At 36.7% G+C, this 24,880-nt stretch overlaps 1 protein-coding gene across 1 annotated transcript in view; it reads right to left on the minus strand.

Annotated features, from left to right (window-relative positions):
• SNRK (SNF related kinase) overlaps nt 1–24,880 on the minus strand; it is a gene marked incomplete at both ends in the record, with an annotated part of 43,841 nt that overhangs the window by 16,236 nt on the left and 2,725 nt on the right. Inside the window, 6 exon segments of the mRNA XM_084246997.1 lie at nt 10,751–11,224; nt 11,320–11,378; nt 11,380–11,443; nt 14,430–14,472; nt 14,475–14,487; nt 24,475–24,524. Of these exon segments, the coding sequence (XP_084103123.1) occupies nt 10,751–11,224; nt 11,320–11,378; nt 11,380–11,443; nt 14,430–14,472; nt 14,475–14,487; nt 24,475–24,524 (703 nt within the window).

The following is a 24,880-nucleotide window of genomic DNA, read 5'->3' on the forward strand; positions in this document are numbered from 1 at the left end:
TCCACAGTATAATCTCTGCTAATTAACTTGACTTTGCTCTGTGGTGCCCTGGTGTACTTCTGTCCTCCTTCTTTTTCTACCAAAGTCAACATTAACATGTGAAGATCAGACTGTTGGAAGCCACAGAACTTGAAAGAAAGAAAATCACACTGCATGATAATGTGACTGAAAGTGTTTCCCACACAGCATCATGACAAAGCAGGACGGCACACGTAACCAGAAAACTAGATCTGTCACTAACTAGTTGCATAGGCTCCCAAGAGAGAGCCCACAAATGAGCAAGCACAGCACCTGCATGTAAACGTGCGTATCTTCCAGCAGTTCTTACAAACACTACAGTAATGCACTCAGGCGTGCGGAGCTCGGAGTCTGTCCAGCAATGTGTATTGTGCCTAACAGGACTCCAAGTTTGTTGTGCTAAAAAATCTGTTCTAACTCTTGCAATTTTGTTTTGTAACCCAGTCTTTCTTCAAAGTATATGCTTCTCCCACCGCCCCACCCCCCGCAAAAGCTTAAAAAAATAAGAAAGCAGATTTGGTATTTTCAACTCCCTACAGTTTCCTATGCTACAATCTGAAGAGAATATAAGTAGATTCAGTTCCTATATGTACTTCTGTATTAAAATAGTTACTGTTTTGGGTGGTTTGAAAAGCTCCTCTGAAGTTCCAAGAACTTCCAATTATCAAATAACTACCAGGACTTTCACTTGTTTTTATCTAACATTAAAACACACACACACACACCTACACACACACACACACACAGAAATATCCCTACTGTAGACATTAACCTATTCCCTAAATACAAATTCCTTAAAGTTTAATACAGCTAAAAACAGATGCAAGAAAAACACAAGAGCAAAGGTCTTGGCCTGCCTGTCCTCCCAGTTCTCGCACAGCAGCCAACATTTCAGAAATCCCAAGACAAATTTCCAAAGGAGACGAGAACACCTCAGAAGAAAAGTAAGGCCATGATCTTTTAAATGCCCTCTGGGACAGCAGCTGCAGCCCCACAGAAAGAGAAGGCATCCTGTGATCTCTGCAGAAGAGGAAATGCTGAGACAGCCGCACCAAACAGAAGGCTGACTTTGTGTGTGGTGTTATGCTAAGTATTTAATATGTATTCATCGATCTAATCCCTTCAACAATCCAAAAGGCAGGAACTGGTGTTACCTCCATTTCACAAACGGAAATAACAAAAAGAGAAATGAGTTAGGAGAACAGGCAGCGCTGGGGCTGTCCAACGTGGGGTATAGACTAGATGGTGAGGGTGGTCTGGGCTGAGGGCAGGAAGTGCAAGGGCCCCGAGGATGAACTGGGTGTGGAGTGTGACTACAGCAAGGAGGCAGGATGACTGCGGCTGAGCTAGTAACTGGGAAACAGGGAAGGGAAAAGCATCCTTTACGGGGAAGAAACAAGCCAATCTTGAGGGCTATGTTGGCCAGTGTGAGGCATCGGTTTTGACTGTGAATGACATAGAAGTCTTTTAAGTGTTCTAAGTAGAGAAGTGACATGATCAGACTCAAATTTTACCAGGAAGTGAAAAACACCATTTCCTTATGAGTGGCAGTTACCGAAACTGCCATCTTGGTCTGGACCCAAGGGCTCTTCCTCTCCTTACAGCTGCTCCTCACTTAATTCCCAATATACCCGACCCCCCTCACCTGGAATTTGCCACATCTGAGAACTGTAGCAGGAGGAAACAAAGGAAAGGAAACCTGTTTCTAAAATGTTTTCCTTCTCTTCTTCCTAAGTATATAAGGCCATGCTGGTCAGCCCAATCCCTACCTCCTCAGAGGAGATGCCCAAAGACTCAGAGCTTGGTTCTAGTTAGAAGTGATAAACAGTAACTTCCAGTTTCTATTCAAATAGGAACTAGTTACCAGCCCTGCACATCTTTGTCCTTACACACAAGATTTTAGAGGAGTGAGTAAGAGGTACAATAAAGTCCACTTTAAAAAAACTAAACTCCTTTCTAGTTAAGAGTAGTTAAGTCTTGGGCCTCCCCGGTGGCGCAGCGGTTGAGCGCTGGGTTGCGAAGCTGCCCCCGGCCTCTGCGGCGCCGGTTCGATCCCCGGCTGCTCCCCGGCCACCGGAGGAGGGTCCCACATGGTGTGCAGACCTCTCCTGCCGCCCGCTGCTCCCCTCAGCAGTGTACTTCGGTCCTTCTGCCTGCTCTGCTCCCCGCTCTGGCTCTGGTGAATTCTCTCGCCCTCCCGCGCTTCTGACTGTACCCAGTGCATGTATAAACCAAACAAACAAACAAATAATAAAAATAAATAAATAAATAAGACATGCCTCTAGAAAATTAAAAAAAAAAAAAAAAAGAGTAGTTAAGTCTTCAGAGAACTGTGAATCTTCTAGATTTATAGCACTGAGGCAGTGAGGCAAATTTCTGACCTTGGTGAGGCCAGGTGACACCCTAATCAGAAGCTCCAAGGGACAGCAATGGAAAGGAAGCAAGCAGGACAATCTGTGGGCTCCTTCATAAGACAAAGGCCCCTGAGGATGTCTGGCTGGAAGTCCCAGGCATGAAACATTATCAAAAAAATTTTCAAAGGTCTTAATCTTGTCTTCACTTACTCATCCATAAATGAGCACAGAATTTAAAGTGGGGGGTTGGGGAAGGGCCTCGGAGGGGATAGATTTAAGTACAATTATCAACATCCAAAAATGAGAAATACATATTCTCAGTTGCCTAATCCTAAAGAGGTTGAAGAAAAAAATTTTCCCTAAAACTTACTGATTCAGTTAAATGAAAATGTTGCATATCCCTCCTGCCTCCCGTCACTAAAGAAATTTGATTCTATAGGTTTAAATCAAGGGCAAACAAAGCAAGATGCACAGAACCCCATGGAAACTTCTCAATGTGGGCCACATTCAAGACTCTAAATCAGACTCTCTACAGGTGGGGCCCAGGCAAGGCTTTCTGGTATTTCTTCTTTTTTTTTAAATCTCCTCCAGGGAAAACTGATGGGCAATGAGTTGAGAACCACCAGTTTAAATCTTACCATACATAACTCTCTTACCAGTAACTTACTTTCTAAAATAATGTCAACATCCATTTCATTTGATTTGAGCCTTAAATATAGTGAGGACAATAAATACCATGGCTAAAAATGCAGTAGTGAAAATATCACACCACACCAATCACATTTCTCCTACTTTCTATCCTTGAAAAATCAATGGTTGTTAGTCTGAAAAACCCATCTATCTAGTACCTAGATTATACCATGCACACTTAATGCTCCAGAATCTTTATTACAAACATTACTTGAGCAATAGCTTATTTACAAACTTTTATAAGTCTTTTACTCAAAAAGATTGACTCAAGGCACAGAACCTCTGCTACCTGCCTCTCAAATACTTAACTACACCACATTCACATTTAAAAGCCAGTACATTGTGAACATAGAATAATGCCAAATAAAGTGGTTTTATTTACAGGTTTATGCCAGATCAATTTTTGAAATAATTGTCATTTTTCAAAATCATGTGAAAAATCAGTTTAGGGGACAATTTTCACTTTTATTTTTGGTTTCATATGACATGAGATGATGTTACACTTTGAGAGTATGTGACCTTGCACCTGGTGGTGGGGGGGGCACAAAAGTGTCCCACATTTCTATGGATGTGTTTTCCAGTTCTGAGCATGCTTCATATGTGCGCCACAGGCCTGGGCCTAGGTTGAGAGGCTGCTTATGCTGGGCACACCTGCAGGCAGGTTTCATCTTGACTTTTTAAAATAAAACAAGGTGCTGCTTTAAAACAGACCAAACTCCTTCCCTATGTAAAAAACCCACAAATCATAAAATGAGTAATCCCCAACTCCACAGAGTCCTCAAACTCTGTGATTCAAGCCTAAAGTCTTCTAATCTAGATCCAGCAGAGCCCATAGGTCCAAGTGGCATAGTTCAAGAGCTGGACTCTGGGACTTTGAAGGTCCAAGTAAGAAAATACTGAAACATCACTAAGGCATGTCTCTAATCAATGGAAACTTTGAAGAAAATGAAACTGTGTACACTCAAGATTTGGGGCAGCTTGGGAAGGACTGTAAAATCAAGCACATAAATAGCTTTTCTAGAATAAATTTGAAATGAAATCAAGAGTTACCAATTCTGACATAACTATGGCAGATTTATTTTTTAAAAAAAGAAAATTTCTGGGCCTCCCTGGTGGTGCAGTGGATTGGGTGCAGCGCTGTGAAGCTGTCCGCAGCCTCTGCAGAGCCTGTTTGATTCCTGGCCAGTCAGGGAGATTCCCACATAGCGAAGCAGACCTCTCCTGCCTCACCCGCTGCTCCCCTCAGCAGTGCTTTTGGTCCTTCTGCCTGTTCTGCTTTCCGCTCTGTCTCTAGTGAATCCTCTCGCCCTCCCGCATCTCTGGCCTGTACCCCAGCTCTTGTATAAATAAAAAAAAAATTCTAAAAAAAAAATTGCTGATGTGGTTATATCCTTCTGTACTATTTCAAAGCTCCATAAGAAAGTTATCACAGCTTAAGCTATGTTACCTGTACAGGAGTAATCTTTCAAAAATGTTTTAGAGAAAAATATTTTAGCAATTATGCACATAATGCTGCAATCACAGTTCTTTCAGGGGCCACCTGTTTTCTAAATTCTCTAGAAGACTATTTTATAGGGGGGAGTATGATTAGATTTTATACCAGGCCTAGAGTACAGCAAAGACTGCCTTAAATATGTTAAATGTGGTTTCTAGTTTAGCCACAATTAGTACTTGAATGTACCAAGATAGCCAAAAGTTTGCATATTATGCAAGTTATTAGCAGTATATAGTCAAGAATATCTCAATTAGTTTTACTGATCCACTTTTTTTTAAAGACAAGGCAATTCTTTTTAGACAGACCAGTCATTTTTAAATTCATTAAAATGGATTTTAAGATGTTCTTCACATGCAGTTAAGTTAAAGAAAAATAGAGTTATAGATGCTTAACAACATAATTCTAAGATGTGGCCAGAGCCATCATCAAATCTGAAGGATTTACTGAACCAAAAGAAAAGAACTTCTGCTCTAAAATAAATGCAAGTACAAACTTTTAACATGATGAAGGCAAAATGCTTCTACCTCGGTGGATAGGAAATAACTTGGGAGCTGATTACCTAATTTAAAAAATATTTTTATTTAATTATAGACTCACAGGCTTTGGCCCCCACCCCCCAAAAAATGTACAAGGAGGTTCCTTGTACTCTTCACCCAACGTGCCCCAGCAGCACATCAGAACCAGGAAGCTGACATTGGTACAGTCTATTTGGTACGGTTTATTCAGATTTTGTTTCACATGCACTCCTTGGTGTGTGTGCAACATCTATGCAATTTTATCATATGTGCAGATTCATGGAACCAGATACAGAAGTGTTCTATATAAGACTCATCATGTTATTCCTTTTTACTGCTCACCACCATAACCTCTGGCAACCACCACTCTGCTCTCCATCTTTACAATATGTTATTTCAAGAGTCATACATGAACTATATAAATGCATGAGCTTTCTAGGTCATCTTTTATTACTCAGTATAATTGCCTTAAGATCTAGCCAAATGATTGTATCAATAGTTTATACCCCGGTATTACTGCATAATATTCCAGGCAAGGGTATACCAGTTTAACCATTTAGCTTTCGGAGGACATTTAGTTTGTTCCATTCTTTGGCTATTACAAATAAACATGTATGTACAGGTTTTTATGTGAATATAGGTGTTCACCTCTCTGGGACTGCAACTGCAGGACTGGATGGAAGTTTGTCTTACAAAAAACTGCCAACTATTTCTCAGAGTGGTTGTAGTAGTAATTCCTCCTTTGTTATTATTCTTTTTCAAAAACTCTAAACCCTTCTTCTTTTCATACAAATTTTAGAATAATTTTGTCCATGCCTATAAAACTTTGTCGGGCTTTCTACAGGAGAAACGACTTCTGTACTATGTTGTCTCCAATTCATGAAAATGCTTAGTCTATTTACTTGGGTCTTGTATGATTTCTTTCATTAGCATTTTATAATTTTCAACAGATTTTTTGTTATATGTGTTTTGTTCAGACGTATACACATTTTCTTTGGCATAACTGTAAACAGTATTGTATTTTTAATCCTGGTCTCCACACATTTGTTGTTAGTATAGAGAAATGCAATTAATTTTATGTGCTGATCTTGTATCTTGAGATCTTGCTGAATTCATTTATTGAGTCTAGGAATTTTTCTGCAGATACCTTGAGATTTTCAATCATGTCCCCTGTGGGTTGCAATAGTTTTATTCCTTCTTTTCCAATCTGTATGCCTTTTTGTATTATTTGGAATAAGAATGTGCATCCTTGCCTTATTTTCAGACTTCGAGGGAAAGCATTCATTAACAACATGCGTTGCAGGGTTTTTCTTTTTTTTGTAGATACTCTTTTTATCAAGCTGAGAAAGTTCCCATCTCTTCCTAGTTTACTGAGAACCAACAAAGTAATATTTTAATGTAGGACAAAAATACAGATTTATGAAGAATTCATTTTTTGCATATTCACATGCATGGGTGTACTTCTCATTAACTATGGATAACCTCCACTAAATGTTAAACTACAAACTGTAGTGAGTGCATCTAGATTTTTTTGTTTATGTACCAAAAAGCTCCACACTAGCACTAAATCCAAACCTTTGCACTATTTATCAACAGGGAATCATATTTTATTTAGTTTTCAGTATCTACTGCATATTAACTAACCAAGTAATAAATGAATACAGAGACTGAATACTTCAACTTTTAAACAGCTTGTCAATAAATTACAAAGCATCTAACATGGGGTCATGTAACATTAGGAAGCCTCTGAGTCTCAATAAGACTGTAGACTTCTCAATACCAAATGCAATTCATTTTAACTTGAAAATAAAATTTCAGTGAAGTAGAAAAATAGTCTTAATGTCAAAGTTTACAACAACTGAAAACTTTTATCTGTGATCTAAGAAAGTTTTCCCATTATATGGTTCCTACAGTGAAGGGATCTTTAAAGCTCTCCTTATTTTTTAAAGCAGGGTAGGCTCTTTTCCCAACTGTTGCATTGAAAAACATCTCTCAACCCAAAATTCACTCAGAGCCACACTATAAGCAGCCCACCCCACTGGGAAAGCAGCAGGGCACACCAGTTACAGCAGAGCCTGATCTTTCCAGAGCAAAGGCATTAAGTGTGCCTTACCCCAGCACACACAGGGTCCATCCAGAATGGAAACTGGAAAGAACAGCATGCAGCAACACAATCAATAAATGGGATTAATTAATTCCTCTCACCCCATAACTCACCGAGCACGAACAAGCAGACAAGTACCAGGTAGAAGTGACTGGGGGCATTACAGATAAAGGTACACTGATAATCTGTCAAACAGTAAGACCACTATCCCACCTGGCCACACCTTGCTCCTCTCCCACCATCCACTGGATGTAGACCTTAATACTTAGATATGAAATTCAAACAGGCTATGATGGAATCTCAAAAACAGAAATAAATACACAACTAACACCCAGCCAAAAAAAAAAAAAAAGCACCTCTCTTACTACGAGAGGAACCAAATACATCAGAAAAGAACTAATAACTGAGAATAGCCACTTAATAGAAATACTTCCAGAAGTGTTAAACGATGCCTCACAGAATGAATGAAATGCAGTACTACAATGAAAAGTTTCAGACTTTGCACTGGCAACTTTAGAAGCAAAAAGATGACAGGCAAACAAAGTTGGCAGGGAGATAATTTTGAATATGTATTTTCATACTAGCCAAATTATCATTCAAAATATCATTTTTAGATGCCAAGGACTAGGGGAATTTTTCACAAATCCTCTCTAAGGACTACAAACAAAACAAAATAACTCAAGTGAATGAAGGGAAGGTGAAGAATCAGTGGTAAATTAAGAAATTTTTTTAAGATTAAGTCCAAGTAAACTCTTATTACAAATAAAGCAAAGAGGAAATCGTTTCTAAAAGGGATGTAAAGCAAATTATGGTCCTTGTTTGTTGAGTAGAGGGGATAGTAGCGTTATTAACTGGATAATAAAGGTAGACACCAATACAAAGAGAAACAGACTGCATATCTTACAAACCAGTGGAGGAGGAAGAGCAAAGAAAACCTGAATTACCCAACAAAATATGGGAAAAGGTGATGAACAAATAATAAGACACATGGAAGACACTAAAGTAGATCACACAAATAAATCCAAAATTAGCACAAATAAAATTCTAGTAGTAGTGTGAATGAAATTAGATTTACCTATTAAGAGACTGACAGATTAGACACAAAATGTTTTGAAAAGATAAACCTAAAGCAAAACAAAATAGAATTCAAGGCAATAAGCCTCAAATAAGCATAGTTTCATATTAGTAAAAGGTATAATCCATTATGTAAAATAAATTATAAACTTTTATATACCTAACAGAGCTTGAAAATAACACAAATCAAGCAAAAATTAAAATTCACCGTAATTCTCTCAGAAAATAGGTCAGAATAAAAACATAATGACACAAAGGAACAAATTACATAATTAACAAGCTCAATTATAAATTAACTCTGTATGCATCAAAAATACAAATATTTTAATCATACAGGGAAGAGCAACCAAGAATTTACTATACATTTAGCCACACAGAAAATCTAAAATTATTCCCCAAAGCAAAAACCAATCAGGTATATTTATTGACTAGAATATACAAAATTAGAAGTCAAAAACCAAATAATTGAAAGGAAAATAAATCCATCTACTTTGAATTAAAAAATACAACCAAGCTCTCAATCCTACATAAGAAAGGAAACAAAAAGGAAATGCCAATATCCTAGAAAAGTTATTAAAAATGAGAAAGTAATGATACAGAAAAAGTACAACTGATTAGTAAAATCAAAATCTGATTCTTTGAAGAGCAGTAAAAAGACTAATCCTGAACTACATCTCAAGGTTGAAGACCAGTGTACTCTGAGTTGTTTTAGTTAACAGTATCTGGTAATTTGATCAAAATGACAGATTTTAATCTTTCTCCTAATTGTGAAGTCACTTATTCTGGCACAATAGTACATCAACAGAAAGAGAATTATCCATTTGTTTTTCAAAGCACTTGTATATTTATTTCAATCACACAATTATACAAAATGAATTGAAATAAATACAATTAAAGAAAAGTTACTCATGAACACCACCCAACCCTACTTTACTAGCACAATGTAATCATTTCTCTGACCCCTAAGCATCCCTTCTGGATATTTTTTTTTTTTCCTTTTCAAAAGTTTTATTATGCAATATTTAGGATATGAGGGGGAAAAAACATTACAATGAACACCTGTGTACCGACCACCTACCTAGGGAATACACATCAGCAGTATAGCTGAAACAGTCTCAGTAGGCCTGCCACTTCACTATCTTCATTTCATGTATTCTTCATACTTTACTACATATGCATGTGTCCTGAACATTACAATACTGCTTTATGGTTTTAAACCTTTATATAAATGTTAAAATACTTTACCTACTCTTCATCAATTTGCTTTTCTCTTAAACATTACACTTATGAATCCCAGCCATGATGATAGAGTACATTAATTTTCACCAACATAGAGAATTCTATCATAGGACTATTAAACAATTTATTAACTTTCTGATGTACATTCAATAATGCTCTTAAAAAGCTGCTTTGAAAATCTCTGTATACATGAGTGAAAGCTTCTCCAGGTATATACCTAGGTATATACCTGGGTATAGAACGGCTGGGTCTCAGGATGTGTGTATCTAAATCTACCACATATTTAAAAATTGTCTTCTACATAGTACTAGAGCTCCTGATGTCCTATAGTCTTATCTACACTTAGTTTTGCCTTACTTTAACTTGTTCCCAATAGGAAAAGTATGAAACAGTATCTTATTATGGTTTTGATTTGCCTTTTCCTGATTATCAATGAGTTTGAACTTTTTTTTCAGACATTCAGGTTTCCTCTTCTGTAAATTCTTGGCTTCATGTTGTAATTAGAGTTGCTCCACTAATCAAAAATCCCTGGCCCAAATATGCTAATGAAAGACTTCAGTGAAGTCTGGTTATCGGTAGTGACAGAAACCATTCATTAATCCTCTATTCTCCAGAACACATAATCTAAAATGAAAAGCAGTGTCTTGCTGAAAGGGTATTCAATATAGGATCAGTGCTCTCCAATGTGTCTTTAGTCTCATGCAATCTTTATTTCACATGATCAGAATGCAAATGATGAAACACACATATCTAACAAAGATTGGAATAATGTTCATGAGATTATGGGATTTAATTTTATATTATGGATGACAAAATAAAGCAGAGGTTAGGTACACTGTTAAAGGTCACAATGAATAAATGGTAACAGTGCCCAAATTCTTCAAACTGCACTGTAACAGTCACAGTACCTTCCCAACATGGGTCTCAATCAATGTATTCTCAGGAAGGAGATAACTAGGGCCACTTCTAGAAGAATTTAAGATAGCATCTTTAAGAAATTACAATGAGCAGATGAGAGGTTATCTTAGTGTTACTCATTTCCCTCTGTGGTTTAAGACTTTGGACATTTACTATCTAAAGGATAAAATAAACTAATCTGTTGGCTTTAGGGATATACGGCATTCATGAAACCCAATGTGTTAGTGAAGACACATTTAGCACAAATTCTCTTTGAAATTATTTTAACAGGAATAATATGTGATCAACTACACTCTTGCTGGTAGAATTCAAGTGGGCAAATAAATATTGGAAGGTTACGTACCTACTGCAGGTGCATCATACTCATCACCAAGCAGAATTTCTGGAGCAGAATATGCAAGAGATCCACAGCTTGTCGTGAGTTTCTTCCCTGGTTGAAATTTGTTGCTGAAACCAAAGTCTGTCAACTTTACAAGACCTTGTTTTTCAAAGAAGACCACATTCTCTGGTTTTAAGTCTCTATGAACCACATGGAGTTTATGGCAATAAGATATAGCATGAACTATCTGAGCAAAGTACTTCTTGGCCAACTCTTCATTAAGCCCCTCCTCGTGTTTCATTATGTAATCAAACATATCTCCTCCATCCCCAAGTTCTAGAATAAGATATAGTTTGGTCTGGGTATCAATAACTTCATAAAGGCGTACAATGTTGGGATGCTGCACTAGTTTCATGCATCTCACTTCTTGGAAGAGATGACCAGTGGCTAGGGTATCCAATTTTGTCTTGTCAATAACTTTTACTGCTACTTTTTCACCTGTAAAGACATGCCTCGCAAGTTTAACCACTGCAAAATGACCTCGCCCCAAGGTTTTATCCAGATCATATAACCCAGCGATCTTTCCATCGTATCCTCGCTTGAATCCTGCCATGCTGGTCCAACAGAAGAAAAAATATTTAGTTGTTTGAAATGATCTTCTCATATAAGAATATCTGGCAAAGATAAGGAATTCATCTTCAATGTTGCCATCGACATCTACAAAACAAGAGGAGGAAATTAAGTTTCTGTGACTTTATTCTAGAGCTTTTAAAACAAATTTTAAGAAAAATTTGAAGTAAATAAATTGAGACCTACTTAACAATTATTAAGGTTGAGAATTCAAATACCATATTAAATTTTACAGATGAGAAAACAAGTTTGTTGAAATAATTTTATGATAACAGAAATAAGCAAACTGGCAAGTTTAACAATGTATGTTAAAAAACATTTCTCAAAAGTAATTTTAATTAGTATCTTAAAAATCAAAGGCAAGAACTGACAGGACACAGATTAAACATTTAGACAGAAGCCCAAAAACTTTTCCCTGTTATCCCAAGACTAGTACTATTTCCTTAAGAACAAAAAAATTGCTTCAGCGAAACTATCTCTAACTCACTCAGCTGGAATTACCTTTCCTTCTCTGTTTCTCCAAAGAACCTTGGGATACTTCCATCCCATGTGGCTTTATTCTGTAAGTTTTTGTATACACTATCTCCATCCCAAGATTGTAAAGAGTGTTTTACATATAACAGGTAATCAAAATTTTGTTAAATTTTGAAATGCAACTTTTGTTCAAAATGTTTACAAGGCATTTGTTTGGTCTTGCATCACTAGTGCCTCAAATGGTATCTGGTACACAATAGATGCTTAATAAATATTTGCTGACTGACTGGTACCTACTCTTTGTATTTATCGGTTATGTTTATCTTTATTAGTTTTCCAACTCTCATAAACAAAGCCCATTGTGACCTGCTTATACTTCAAGAATAAACAAGTATATATTCTTAAGTTATCTGAAGTTTGAAAAAACATATTTCAGATGGCATTTGAAATTCTCAGCCTTGATAATATAAACATTAAAATGAAGAAATAGGTTCTTATTAATGATCCTAACTCAGAAAAATAAGTAAATGTAAAAAATTATACAAATTAGAACATCACTTTAAATATCACATACTGAACTCCCACTGTCATTTTTTGATCAAAATTTGACAGAATGATATTCAATGAAGAACACAGCAATCTCCCAATACTAGTTTTTTCCTATTAATACACATCTATCCCTCCACTGAAGCTTTTTCTAATGCTCCCAATACATAGTTTCACATTTTTCAGTTACTTTTTATTAAGAAAGTACTGCTGTTAACTCCATTTAAGTGAAAATATCTCAAAAAAAAACCCCAAAACTAAATGGTACCTATAACATGTGATTGTTTTAAAGCACTAACACTAAATTTCTTCAAATTTCATTTTTGTTTAAAAAGAACAAATGAAAAGCTAACATTTATTAAAAACCTACTATATGCATTTGTGCAAAATGAATCATACTGGATTGTGTCAATGATTCTGACATTCCTATGAGGTCAGAATTAGTCCCATTTTTATAGACAAAGACAGTCTATTCTAGGTGTATATAAAGCCAAGATTCAAAACTAATTTTTACTTCAAAGATCACATTCTTTATAAACATTTGATCACTCTACTTGATGCTACATTTAGGATAATGTTATGAGCAAAAATACCAATTCAAGAAGACACACAAGGTCATTCTGAAATGCAAACTGAAATGATATGAATAGCATATCTGAGGTCACCTCAAATATATACATTTCTACTGTTACCGTTTACTAATATGTTACTATATTTTAGTAATTTTACTCAGTAATTTAATAAATTAATATCAACTACCATTCACTGAATGAGTATTACAGGCCAGTCATATATTAAATATTTTACATCCTCTTCATTTAATCCTTATGATCATCCTCGAAAATAGGGATTATTAGCCCCATTTCCAGGCACAGAAATTGTGCTACAGGGCCAGTACCTACAATAGCTGGGATTCAAACCAAGGGCTAACACCAAAGTCTATGCTTTTAAGCACTATGTTACACTATTTCTTTTAATTAATTTCAGAACCAAAACTAAGTTACTAATCCTGTTTCTATTAAGAGTTAAAAAATGAACAAGTACTATGTACAGGTGTTAGAGAAAAAGCCTGTTTCTTCTATGCCATGTACTATTCTTGTTCTCTGGGCTAATAATTTTAATGATAAGATTAACAGGAAAATCCAAGTTGAAAGACTTTTGCTTTATTTGGAAAGCAGTTCTCTAAAAGAAAGTTTTTCAAAAATAGGGACTCTAGTCTAGCTCCAGGAGGGCGGAAGACTATCCTTAAATCTTTAATTTTGATTATTAAGGCAGTAATTATTTTTAAAATTCTTGCCAAGTCTATGTTTCAATAAGACAAGCATGCAAATGCAACTCTACCTTTCCAAACACACTTCTTCAGCTTGCCCTCAAGTTATATAATATTTGTTTTCTTCATCTATTACTAAATATATTCCTAGCAAGTGGCATATAAATCAGATTTTATAAATAAACCTGTTTAAATTAAATTTTCATTTAGTTTTTAAATTTTGCTTTACTATAAATGAATATAGTCAAGGAAAACAGTCTTTTTTCAGGATCTCAGACAACCAGAAATAATCACTATTAATATGCTGACCTTTCTCTTCCCAGATCCATGCCAGCAGAAGGGCACAATGGAATAATTTTTAATTTACTAGCAAATTCACAGGAAAGAACCTAATAGGTTTCTTCATAATGACAGACTACCCTGTAGTGAAATAACTAATCATTCTCACTATGAAAGAATTTACTTTCTTTTGATACTCTTTTTGTATACATATTCATTTCTCAGTGTCTATAAATCTAGAATTACATACCTAAAACAGGACATTGAGATCAACTGAAGGTTGGGATGGGGGAAATGTCCTTGTTATTGAAAACCATTTTAAATGCTAGTTAACTGTCTAATCCTATGATTATCAAGTGCATTTTGAGTTAACATAGGAAATAATTGGTTTTTCTTCTGTGAGAATCATCCAGAGCCCCCAATGTCATTCTGAACATCGATATCAAGTGTTAAGATATGGCTGATACACAGTAAAGGTGACTTCATACTGGTTGCAAGACATACCCTGCAAACTGCATACTGAATAATCCTTGTTATCACTGTTTTGCTAGTTGTTTTTCTCCTAAAAGAAAATAGAGAAAAAGATTTCTGTTTAGTTCTATTTGTTTTAATTTTGCTTAAAACATATACCCTAAGGTTGGATCCAGATAAACAGATAAAAACGGCAAATTTGTCTTTATGACCCAGTCTCCCGCTATCTTTTTTCCCTCTATGAATTACAACCCATTCAAGGAGTCTTCAGTCAACAGGAATTTCACAGTGAACAGATATAGAGAATGTTCCAGATAGACAGACCTAAAAGATTATTCCACTAGAAGAAGTTAATGTGAGTAATGAATAACAGTAAATGCGCTGTTTTCTAAATGCCTCCTGGCTAACAGGCATCGAATCCATGTTTTACTGACTCCTCACTAAGAGCCTGCAAGGTAGGCACAATGAGGTTCAACCGACCTAGTAAGTAGCAGTCCAATCCTGCTCAGCCTGGCTGCAAAACCCAACTTGCCCGCAGGAACAAAACACTCATTCCAATAGCCAAGGAAGGCAACCTTTCTACTTACAGAACCCAGTTATAATGGCAGCATCACAAAATAGCTTCGCATTGGAAGCTTTCCATTGTGAACAAAGAAACCATCACTATGAACAAATAGAATGGGAACAGACCACTTACATCTAAGATTGTGGCACAGTGGGAAGGTACTGAGGTTGCCTTGCAGGCCTTTTCACAATATTTAAATATTACACAAATAACTAAAAGGTCTAAACATTCATACTAGGGCAAGGCATTACACCACTGAAGGTGAATGTCCAGGTAATCACTAAGCTTACGCTAACACGAACTTCAGAAAGGAATGCAAAGAAGTAGGAGAAAGTAGACAGGAAAGGCAGAAGGCATAAGAGGAAATGTTATGCATTACCCTTGGCTGCTTCTTTTTTTCCAAAAGCCCCTTTTTGTCCATAGTCTTTATGGCACGGTAGTGTGGCTGACTGCTAATTCTGAAAGGCAATGAATAGATCTGAATCCCAGCTCACCAAGCACTAGCTATAAGACCTGAGCAATACCTGATCTCTGTATGGTCAGTTTCCTCATTAGAAAATGTTAGCAGTAAAGAGTACAACCTCACAGATTTCAGACGGGATGAAATCAGTTAGTATAGGACAAGTGTTTAGAATAAAGCCTGGCAAGAGCATTCAGTGAATACTAGCTGTTACCACCACACCACTGTTAATGGTGTTATCTCCCCCACCTAAGTAGAAATCTTTTTTAGTCTTCTATGCTATCTCAAGAGAATGAATTTAGCTGTTCAGTGTCCTAAAATGCATTACACTGAAAAGGAGTACTGTAAGATTATAAGAAACAGGAAATAATGTCTCTAGCTGGGCATCAAAGTTTTTGCTTTTAAAATGATATTGAGAGTTTATATCAAATCTACCCTTTCAAAAAGGACAAAATGTTTATTTACATTTTTCCCATAAAAGTTATATGTTCTTATAGAAAATATGGAAAAGGTAAAACAGGAAGTAGAAAGACTAAAACAGCACCCATAGTCCTACCACTGATCAGCACCATTAATACTTTATTGTTCTTTCTACAGATAATTATATACAGCTTTTTTGTATTTTTTTTTTACAGATGCATGATCATTCTATACATAACTTTGTATCTTATAGTCTGCTTTGTTCCACTTGACATATCACTTCCCTTTGTTTTAGTATTCCTTTCAGTTATGAAATACCTGTACAGTATAGGAAAAAATACAATTAGAACACTCTAACAGGCAAAATATGGGGGGAATTAAAAAAAATCCACTATTCCATCCTCTGAAATATCCTCTATTAACCCTTTGGTATACAAGCTCCCAAATTATTCTCCATGTAGATGGCCACACACAAAGTTTTTGATAAAAGGGGCTAGCCCCTTTCCACCCCCTACCTCCACACACAGAAGAAAGAGGTTTGCAAGAATTTCTCTCCACAAAATAAATTAATATAAGTTCAGTTTAGAAAATTTGGAAAATGCAGAAAAACACAATAAAGAAAATCACCTGTAATCTCATCTAGGATGACCTGTCTTCAGGTCTGAATATATACACATAGCCTTAAAACCTATGCTTCTTTACAAAGCTAAGGTATTGTATATGAAGTCTCAGAACCACTTTTCCCTCTATTTTATATGAGAAACATTTTCCCAGGCACTAAGTTCTACCAAACCAGTATTTAAATGAGTACATAACTAAAATGACGTCTTTTAAAATAGCAAAAACGGGCCTCCCCGGTGGCGCAGCGGTTGAGCGTTGGGTTGCGAAGCTGCCCGCGGCCTCTGGGGCGTCGGTTCGATCCCCGGCTGCTCCCCTGCCACTGGAGGAGGGTCCCACATGGCGCGCAGACCTCTCCTGCCGCCCGCTGCTCCCCTCAGCAGTGTACTTCGGTCCTTCTGCCTGCTCTGCTCCCCGCTCTGGCTCTGGTGAATTCTCTCACCCTCCTGCGCTTCTGACTGTACCCAGTGCATGTATAAACAAAACAAACAAATAAATAAATAAAACATGCCTCTATAATAATAAAAAAAAATAAAAAATAAAATAAAATAAAATAGCAAAAACACTAAGTCAGCCCCTCCAAAGCAGTCTTATTTAGCATAGGTTCACACATGCATATAACTAGGCTGGACCTAAATCAAACAGTTCAACTAATCAAGAGTGTTTATAATATGGAAATTCATGTTTGAGAAATAACTACTAGTATGTGCTACAAGAAAATACCGATGTTCTCCCAGCTAAAGAGAGCAGAAGCAACCGAAGTGTGCGGGTGTGGCTGGAGAAGAGGAAGGAAGTGTGGGTGGCCCTACACACATTTTGCAAGCTGCTGAAAACAGTTGTAAAACCAGCCTCTTTAAACCTACTGTCAATCTGAAATTCACCCTGTTATTCTTGTCAAAATTTACTTTTAGCTTTTCACTGATATCATCACCATTGCAGTATGGTCTGTATGTTAAACAAAATTTTCCTACTCACTTCTCTTCCCAGGAGTGGTGAGGACAAAAGAGCACAATGAAGCAAGGTGGCTCTCTCTGCCTGGATACCATGAACCAATCCATGGCTTTACAAAGTAGAGGAGCTGAATAAACAGGGCCATGGGCAAACTCAGGCTTCTTCTACAGTCTCCCTACATTTTGTTTGGGGTACTATGAAATTCCCCGAAAATCAGACTGTCAATATACAGAAACTCCCGAACAAGTTAAATGCTTGGGGTGGGGGTGGGGGGTGGATTGTGCTAATGCTCTCCCTCAAACACAGACTACTACTAAAACGATGAGTTTTTGTAAAGTCACACTAAAAGTGTATTTAAGCTTCTTATACATGGAAATCATCTGTATCCTTTATAAATAACAAAAAATGAAAACTGTAATTCTTACTCATGGGAAATATCACACTGTAAGTTTATAGACAAGCCAACTTAAGTGGCAGAATTACCACTCTCTCAATGAGTATTACCATCCTAATCTTACTGCTAAAATTTCAGATACCTGGAACAGAAATGGTAGAGGTTGAAAGGAAAACAGCAGATTATATCCTCAGTAATATCAATAACCTCCAGGTGAAGCAAAGTAAACAACTCTACCATGCAGTCATCGCTGCTGTTCTCTTTATCCAAAGTAAACAGTAGTCCACATTTTTAGAATAGCACTCCTTTTCCTGGGAGTACCAATATAAAACATAAATAAAGATGAAGAAGTCACAAACAGGTCAACGGGTCCTAACATAAAGAAAAAAAAAAAAATGTAGTTTTCACTGGCTTGGTTGGTTATTACCATGCAATTATCACTCAGTATCAGCCTACAGTCACTAGATGGAATTAAGATGGGAAATACACATTAAAGTCATTTACTGTTAAAAATGTCTTAGTAGGCAAAACCATACCTCCAAATGTCTCAGAAAGTACTGTCCAAAGGAAGGTAACTGCACACTGAACTATGTTCTGAAAGGTTTCTTCCAAGTATTCAGTTTTAATGGACGCAGGCCATGGAGGTGACCAGGAATAAGCAGCTAAAAAAACCTGCTCCTGTCTCTCAAGGCGGTGACTGGGTTTTGTACAGATCAACTCCTTAAAGTGCTGATTTAAGTAATCTTTATTTTGTCCAAGTAAAAACAAGCTCTATTCCAGGGTATTTCCAGGTCTATTCCAAGGAATTTGAATGTATGTAGGAGTCAGGCAACTTATTAGGTGACATACGTAGTACTTGCTACTTATAGAGAGAAAGAAAGAGCTTAACATCCAAGCCTGGACCAGCAGCGCAGGTAAGATAAAATTCCTAAACAGATTCTACCTCTTGTTAAAGTAAAGAAAAAAGCAAAAGGTATCAATCACCATTTCTACCTGTGGATAAGACTTAGAGCATTAACATAATTAAAGAGTTCACATAAGAGAGACATAATAAGCAAACCCACTAACAGTCATAGTTGCCAAGAAAACAGAATATTAAGTAGGAAGTTATGAAGAATTTAAGAGTAATCTAAATCTCTCTTCTAAAGCTTTCATTAACATTGTCAAAACTCATTGTAACTCCCTATCATCTTTTCGTCCCCACTGATACTGTGATGAAGATGGTCATTAAAAATACCCAAAAAAAGATTGCTGGAACAGAAAAAAATAAACAAATCCATAAATAAAAATATAGGCACCTAAGATTTCACTGACTTTGACTTCAAAGAAATCATTTCAGGGTTCTTTTACACTGTTGGGACTGCAAATTATCTCTGAAAGGCAATTTAACAACACCTGCACCAAGAGCCTTTAATAATTGATATCACTGATTTAATCATCTTACTAGATGTATATCTTACAGAAATATCGATGTGGAAAATACTTAACAGTATCAATAATATTTATATGTGCATAAAAACCAGAACCTACAGGTCTGCAATAAGGAAATGGTTAAATAAACCACAACATACCTAACATTAAAACTGCTACTATTTTGAAGATATTTAATCCAATGGGGAAATCCTCACAGTAAAATGTTACATAAAAAATTCATATGCCAAATTTTATGGCATATGATCCCAGTTTTTAAAAAAAGTGTACTTTTTTGTCTGTATATATATTTTTAAAATACATTTTAAAATGTTAAATTGCTAGGATTACAGAATATTTTTTCTCTTTATAGTTTTCTGTTCTTTTCTAATTTTTGGCAGTGAAGTATATGATGCTTTTATAATCAATGAAAGGTAGATGTTACTTAATTTTTGACTTTCTGAACATAATTACTCAGTTTACTTTTCCATTGAGACCTATGAAATAAATGAATTTCCCTGAAAATATATTGTCTAAAGCCTAGTCATATAATCTTAATAAACAAGACACATTTCACTGAAATATTTTATGTCCCTTGAGGGGACAGGTATGCAATTCTTTAGGTTGAGGAAGAACAGGAACACTGAATCTATTTTTACTACAAAATATCTGAGACCTAACTGTAGGACACAACATGGTCCCTCTTCTTTAATACCTTATACATAATCTACATATAAAGAGATAAATAAATAAGCTAGCCCAGGCAAGGTGTATCAATGGAAGGTAAAGGTTACTAAAGAAGGCAGGATGATCAAGGACAGGGGCTGCCCACAGACCGGGCTTACCCTTCTGAAGGCAGCAGAGGAACACCATTCCTGAAAGTGGGGGAAACAGAAGTAGCAGAGAGTGACTATGACTCACTGGCTTCAAAAAAGAGAACACCAGTTTGGGTTAAGTTATGATTTGGAGTCGAAATGAATGTTTAGCAGGGTTAAGAAAGCTGATCATGAAAAATATTTCTCCGATCACCATAACAAGTAGGATGAACTCTTCCCAAAACTAATGGAAACTTGCCATAATAAGGACTTCACCACATATCTTTGAATTATACTGGTTTAATTAAAGTGTCATCAAAAAGTTAAAAATTCACAGAAGCAGAGTCTCATCATAGAACTGACATGAATCTTCTACAGAAGTAGAAAAGTCTTTAGGTATTCACATTGAAGCAACAGAGGAGTAAGGTCATTAAAGAATTTAAACCAATTTAAGCATTCACGATTCACTTTAAAGTTTATAAAACACCAATTTTTGCTTTTACTTCGTTAGATTTCTCTCATTATCACCTATACAACTTTCCTAAAAATCAATTACTAACCTAAATAGGTTTATATAGAAATAAGTCGAAACAACAGTTGACTTTTCTTTCATTGTCTCATTTAAAATTTTCACAATGTCCTTTCCACACAACTGCCCATTTTAGAATTCCAGTTTTGTTTTAATGTAGGTATCAAAAAGAGTAAATTATTACCAGAGATCTCTGTGTATACTGAACTCTGTATTTCTTATATCACTACCCCCTCACAACAGGAAATACGATGGAAGTGTTACAGCTATTTTACAGATGAGAAAGCGGAGTCAAAGCAGTGTCTGTCCCAGTCCTATACCAAGGTTAAGAGCTATCTGGGTTGGACTCTAGGTCCCACTGACTTCCGGGTCCTACATGTTTTCCTGTAACAGTACAATGCCTCTCTTTACCTATGTCTTTCTAATTTTCAAGGAATAATAGCAAAATAGGGGGCAGGATGCTTTTATAATCTATGAAAGGTAGAAGTTACTAAAATTTTAACTTTCCAAACATAATTACTCAATTTACTTTTCCACTGAGATCTATGAAATAAACCTCCTCAGCCTAAAGGAATTGCATCCCTGTCCTCTCAAGGGAAGCAAAATATTTCAATGAAGGGGCCCTATTTAGTAAGATTACATAACTAGGTTTTAGACAATATATTTTCAATTTTCATTCTATCCTGACATTTCTCATATTCCTCCAATTCTGATATGCCATACAAATTACCTCCTCTACAACCAGTTAAGTGGAGGAAATTTCCTAGCACCACCTAAGATTCATAACATTATCAACAAATGATTCCATTAGAAATGTTTTGAAATGTTTTGATGCTGCTTTTTTAAGCTGAAAAGGGAAGTTACAGGAAGATAACCATTCAAAAAAACAGATTGAGGTAATTACTGGTCATCTAAAAATAGAATAGCACCTTGAAAATAACTTCACAGTCAAGTTTGCATATAAATTTTGTGATGGCAAGATTCCTCCCAGTGACACAGAACAGCCAACATCACATAAGCAATTCAGATAAAATTCAGGCAGGTTCTGTTTTTGGTTTGAAGTCTTTGTCCTTTCTGCAATTTTAATGTATTTTGCAAATTACATTCTCTCCATTTATTTCCAAAAAGCATTTTCCTTCACAAGAGGATTAGCAAATACTCATAAAATAGGAGAGCAAAGAATAAAATCTAGCCATGAAACTGCAGATTGAATAGTCTCATTCCGAATTTCTTCAGTAGCACTCATAATACCAAGAGAATTCTTCAACCTGTAGAAAATGAGGTAAAACAGAAAACTAAACTTTACTTTAAAATTCAACCACTGGGCCTCCCCGGTGGCGCAGCGGTTGATCGCTGGGTTGCGAAGCTGCCTGCAGCCTCTGCAGCACCGGTTGGATTCCGGGCTGCTCCCTGGCCACCGGAGGAGGGTCCCACATGGCCACAGACCTCTCCTGCCGCCCGCTGCTCCCCTCAGCAGTGTACTTCGGTCCCTCTGCCTGCTCTGCTCCCCACTCTGGTTCTGGTGAATTCTCTCACCCTCCTGCGCTTCTGACTGTACCCAGTGCTTGTATAAATAATAAATAAATCTTTAAAAAAAAAAAGAAAGAAAAGAAAATATCTTTAAAAAAATGCAAGTATTATTTCTAAAAATAAAATAAAATAAAATTCAACCACTTTGCTTTTGTCCACTGCTATAAAAAGGCTAAATAAAATGAGTATTTTTAAGAGTGCAGTATACAGTACATTCCAGCTTCCCTCCTAATCTAATATTGGCTAACAAATTATCCTAAATCTAAAATGAACTCTATCTAGTAAAGTTATACAATAAAACTTACATTACCTTAAATATAATCTAATATGGAAGAAACATGAATGAATATTAAACCTGCTTTGACAGATTAGCCAAACATTCCCCCTAACTATGCAACAAAGGTCACATCCTATAAAGGCCTAAGAGATGTGTGTATGTAGAGATAGGAGAGAATATTAGAGAGGAACTGGGATAGAGTCTACATTTCAAATTTTTTATTATTATCATCTCCATCACAGAGGTACACTTTAAAAATTGTCAAAATTCATTTACTCAGCAAATATGAGCAGCATCACAGTGCAATGGAAAGAGTATCATAGGATCTGAAGCCCAACAAGTTACTCAACTTCTATAACCAAGCATGCATGTCTTTATCTATAAAACAAAGATAATCACTACCTTGGACAGTTATTACGAAAGCTAAATGGGATAATATATATTAGCAAGGTATGAGTGGGATCAAAATCACCCAGCAATTTTTTCACCAATTTTGCAGAACCGGGTTTCCCTCCCTGCAAATTTCAGTATTTGAGAAACACTGCATAGTTCCTGATTTTATTTGGTATTAGTAACCTCACCCTTAACTGGCCTGATGAACTGCCCCTAAAAGTCTCTAGAAGTAGTAAAGAAGGTCCCTGCCTGTCTAAAGTTGTTTGTAATTTCTTACATGGAAAGACCTGCTGGAAGTGTTCTATCCCCTAAATCCACCTTGGGGAGTTCACAGGAGGCAACTCCAAGAAAGCTGTGTTTTTGTTTGAGCTAAGGGTAGGAAGGAGGCTTTCTAGGAGAGACCTGAGCGAGCTTATTGTGACTGGACAGCAACAGATGCAGAATACGGTAAAGGTCAGGGAGGTAGACAAGGACAAGAGACCCAAAAGGTCTTGCATTTTATATTCCTCAGGTGTGGCTGGCCCTGATTTGTGCTTTAGGGTCCAGCTTAAAAATCACCTTCCTGCCCTTTCTACTTCCCCTGCATACCCCTGCATACCAGCTCCTTGTGTCCAGGTACCATGCCCTTTTCTACTATGGCTCTTATCATAGTGTGATTATATAATAATCTGTGTGATTAAGTGATTAATAATCTGTGTCCCTCACTAGATTAAATTTTAAATTCAGTCACTGTAAGGCCCATGTACATTTTATCCAGCTATGTATCCCAGGGCCTGCCAAGTAGAGCATCTACTCAAAAATATATAGATACATTTTTTTAAATGAACAAATGAAAGCTGGCACTAAGAAGCCAAAGAATCCTGGGCAGGGGAACAGCAATCAGAGGTGACAATGAAACCATTCTGGCAGCAAAGTGCAGATCAAACCAGAAGAGCAAGACCAGAGTTGGGAGACAAGACTACCGAAAAGGTCTCCAGGTAAATGATTACTTAGACTTAATGAGGGCCGCCAGTAACTGGGCAGTGAGGATGCAGAAATAATAATGGAGACACCTTTAGGAAGTAGAATCTAAGAACTCAATGCAGAGAGGGGAAATTTAGAATGACTCTAGTGGAGAGTGGTGCCATTCACTCAGATCAGGAATACAGGACAGGTACAAATATTTCCTGAGTATCTACCACATGCTAGTTTAAAGTAAAAGATTTGCCTCTAGTTCTGAAGTTCTATGACTGAGAAACAATTTAAACCCAGCCCAGCTAAACTAAAATGGGTAAGGATTCTAATAGCCTTCATTAAGACACTTCTTGGGTGAACTGACTGCACAAGGCATTATGCTTTTCTAGGGCTGTAGAAATCAAAGAAGTGGTCTCTGCCTTAAGGAACTAGCAATCTTTTGGATTTGAGACCAGTAATTGCACGACAACAACTGAGAAACTGAGTCTGATTTGACTCATACTTCTGGAGCATTGACTTCATAACCTAATATATTTCCAGGCCTATATGTAGTTGAAAGATTATTTGTTTAGACAGACAGAGAGACAGACCTAATCTTGCTCTGAGGCTGGAGACACTCCAGAACTTAAAACATCATGACATGTGAACAGTTAATGCCCTCTGCCTTTGAAGCAACTGCTGAGGTAAGCCCATATGGCAGCAGTCAGGGGATAAGATACAAGTAAGGAGGGAAGAAGGCTGATTTCTCATGGAAGAGCCTACCTGAGCAGAGGCCAAATGCTGGAGGTGCCAAAGCAGAATCTCAGGAGGTTCTGGAAGTGACAGTAGAGAAACAAATATTCAGGTAAGGTAGGGCAAGAATCCTCTTTAGACAGGCTCCTCCCCTACCACTGGCAAGAAATGGTTTCTCATGGGATATAAGTCCTTAACCCAAACTCGATGTCCAAAAAAACAGATGAGAAAATGATCCATTATGAATAATGTAGCTGCAGATCATCCGGAGCAGACAACACACTTCCAGGGCTTACTTGTGAGGCCATTAAGTCTAACTTTACACTAGCTTTTCCCAAACAAAAACAAAATACCAACCCATCCCTAAAGTACTAATCCATTTCTTCCCCTTCTTTTTTTTTTTTTCCCCCCAAATGAACAATTCACCGTCTCTATA

Source organism: Talpa europaea, assembly GCF_964194135.1.
Source record: "Talpa europaea genome assembly, chromosome: 11".
NCBI lineage: Eukaryota > Metazoa > Chordata > Mammalia > Eulipotyphla > Talpidae > Talpa > Talpa europaea.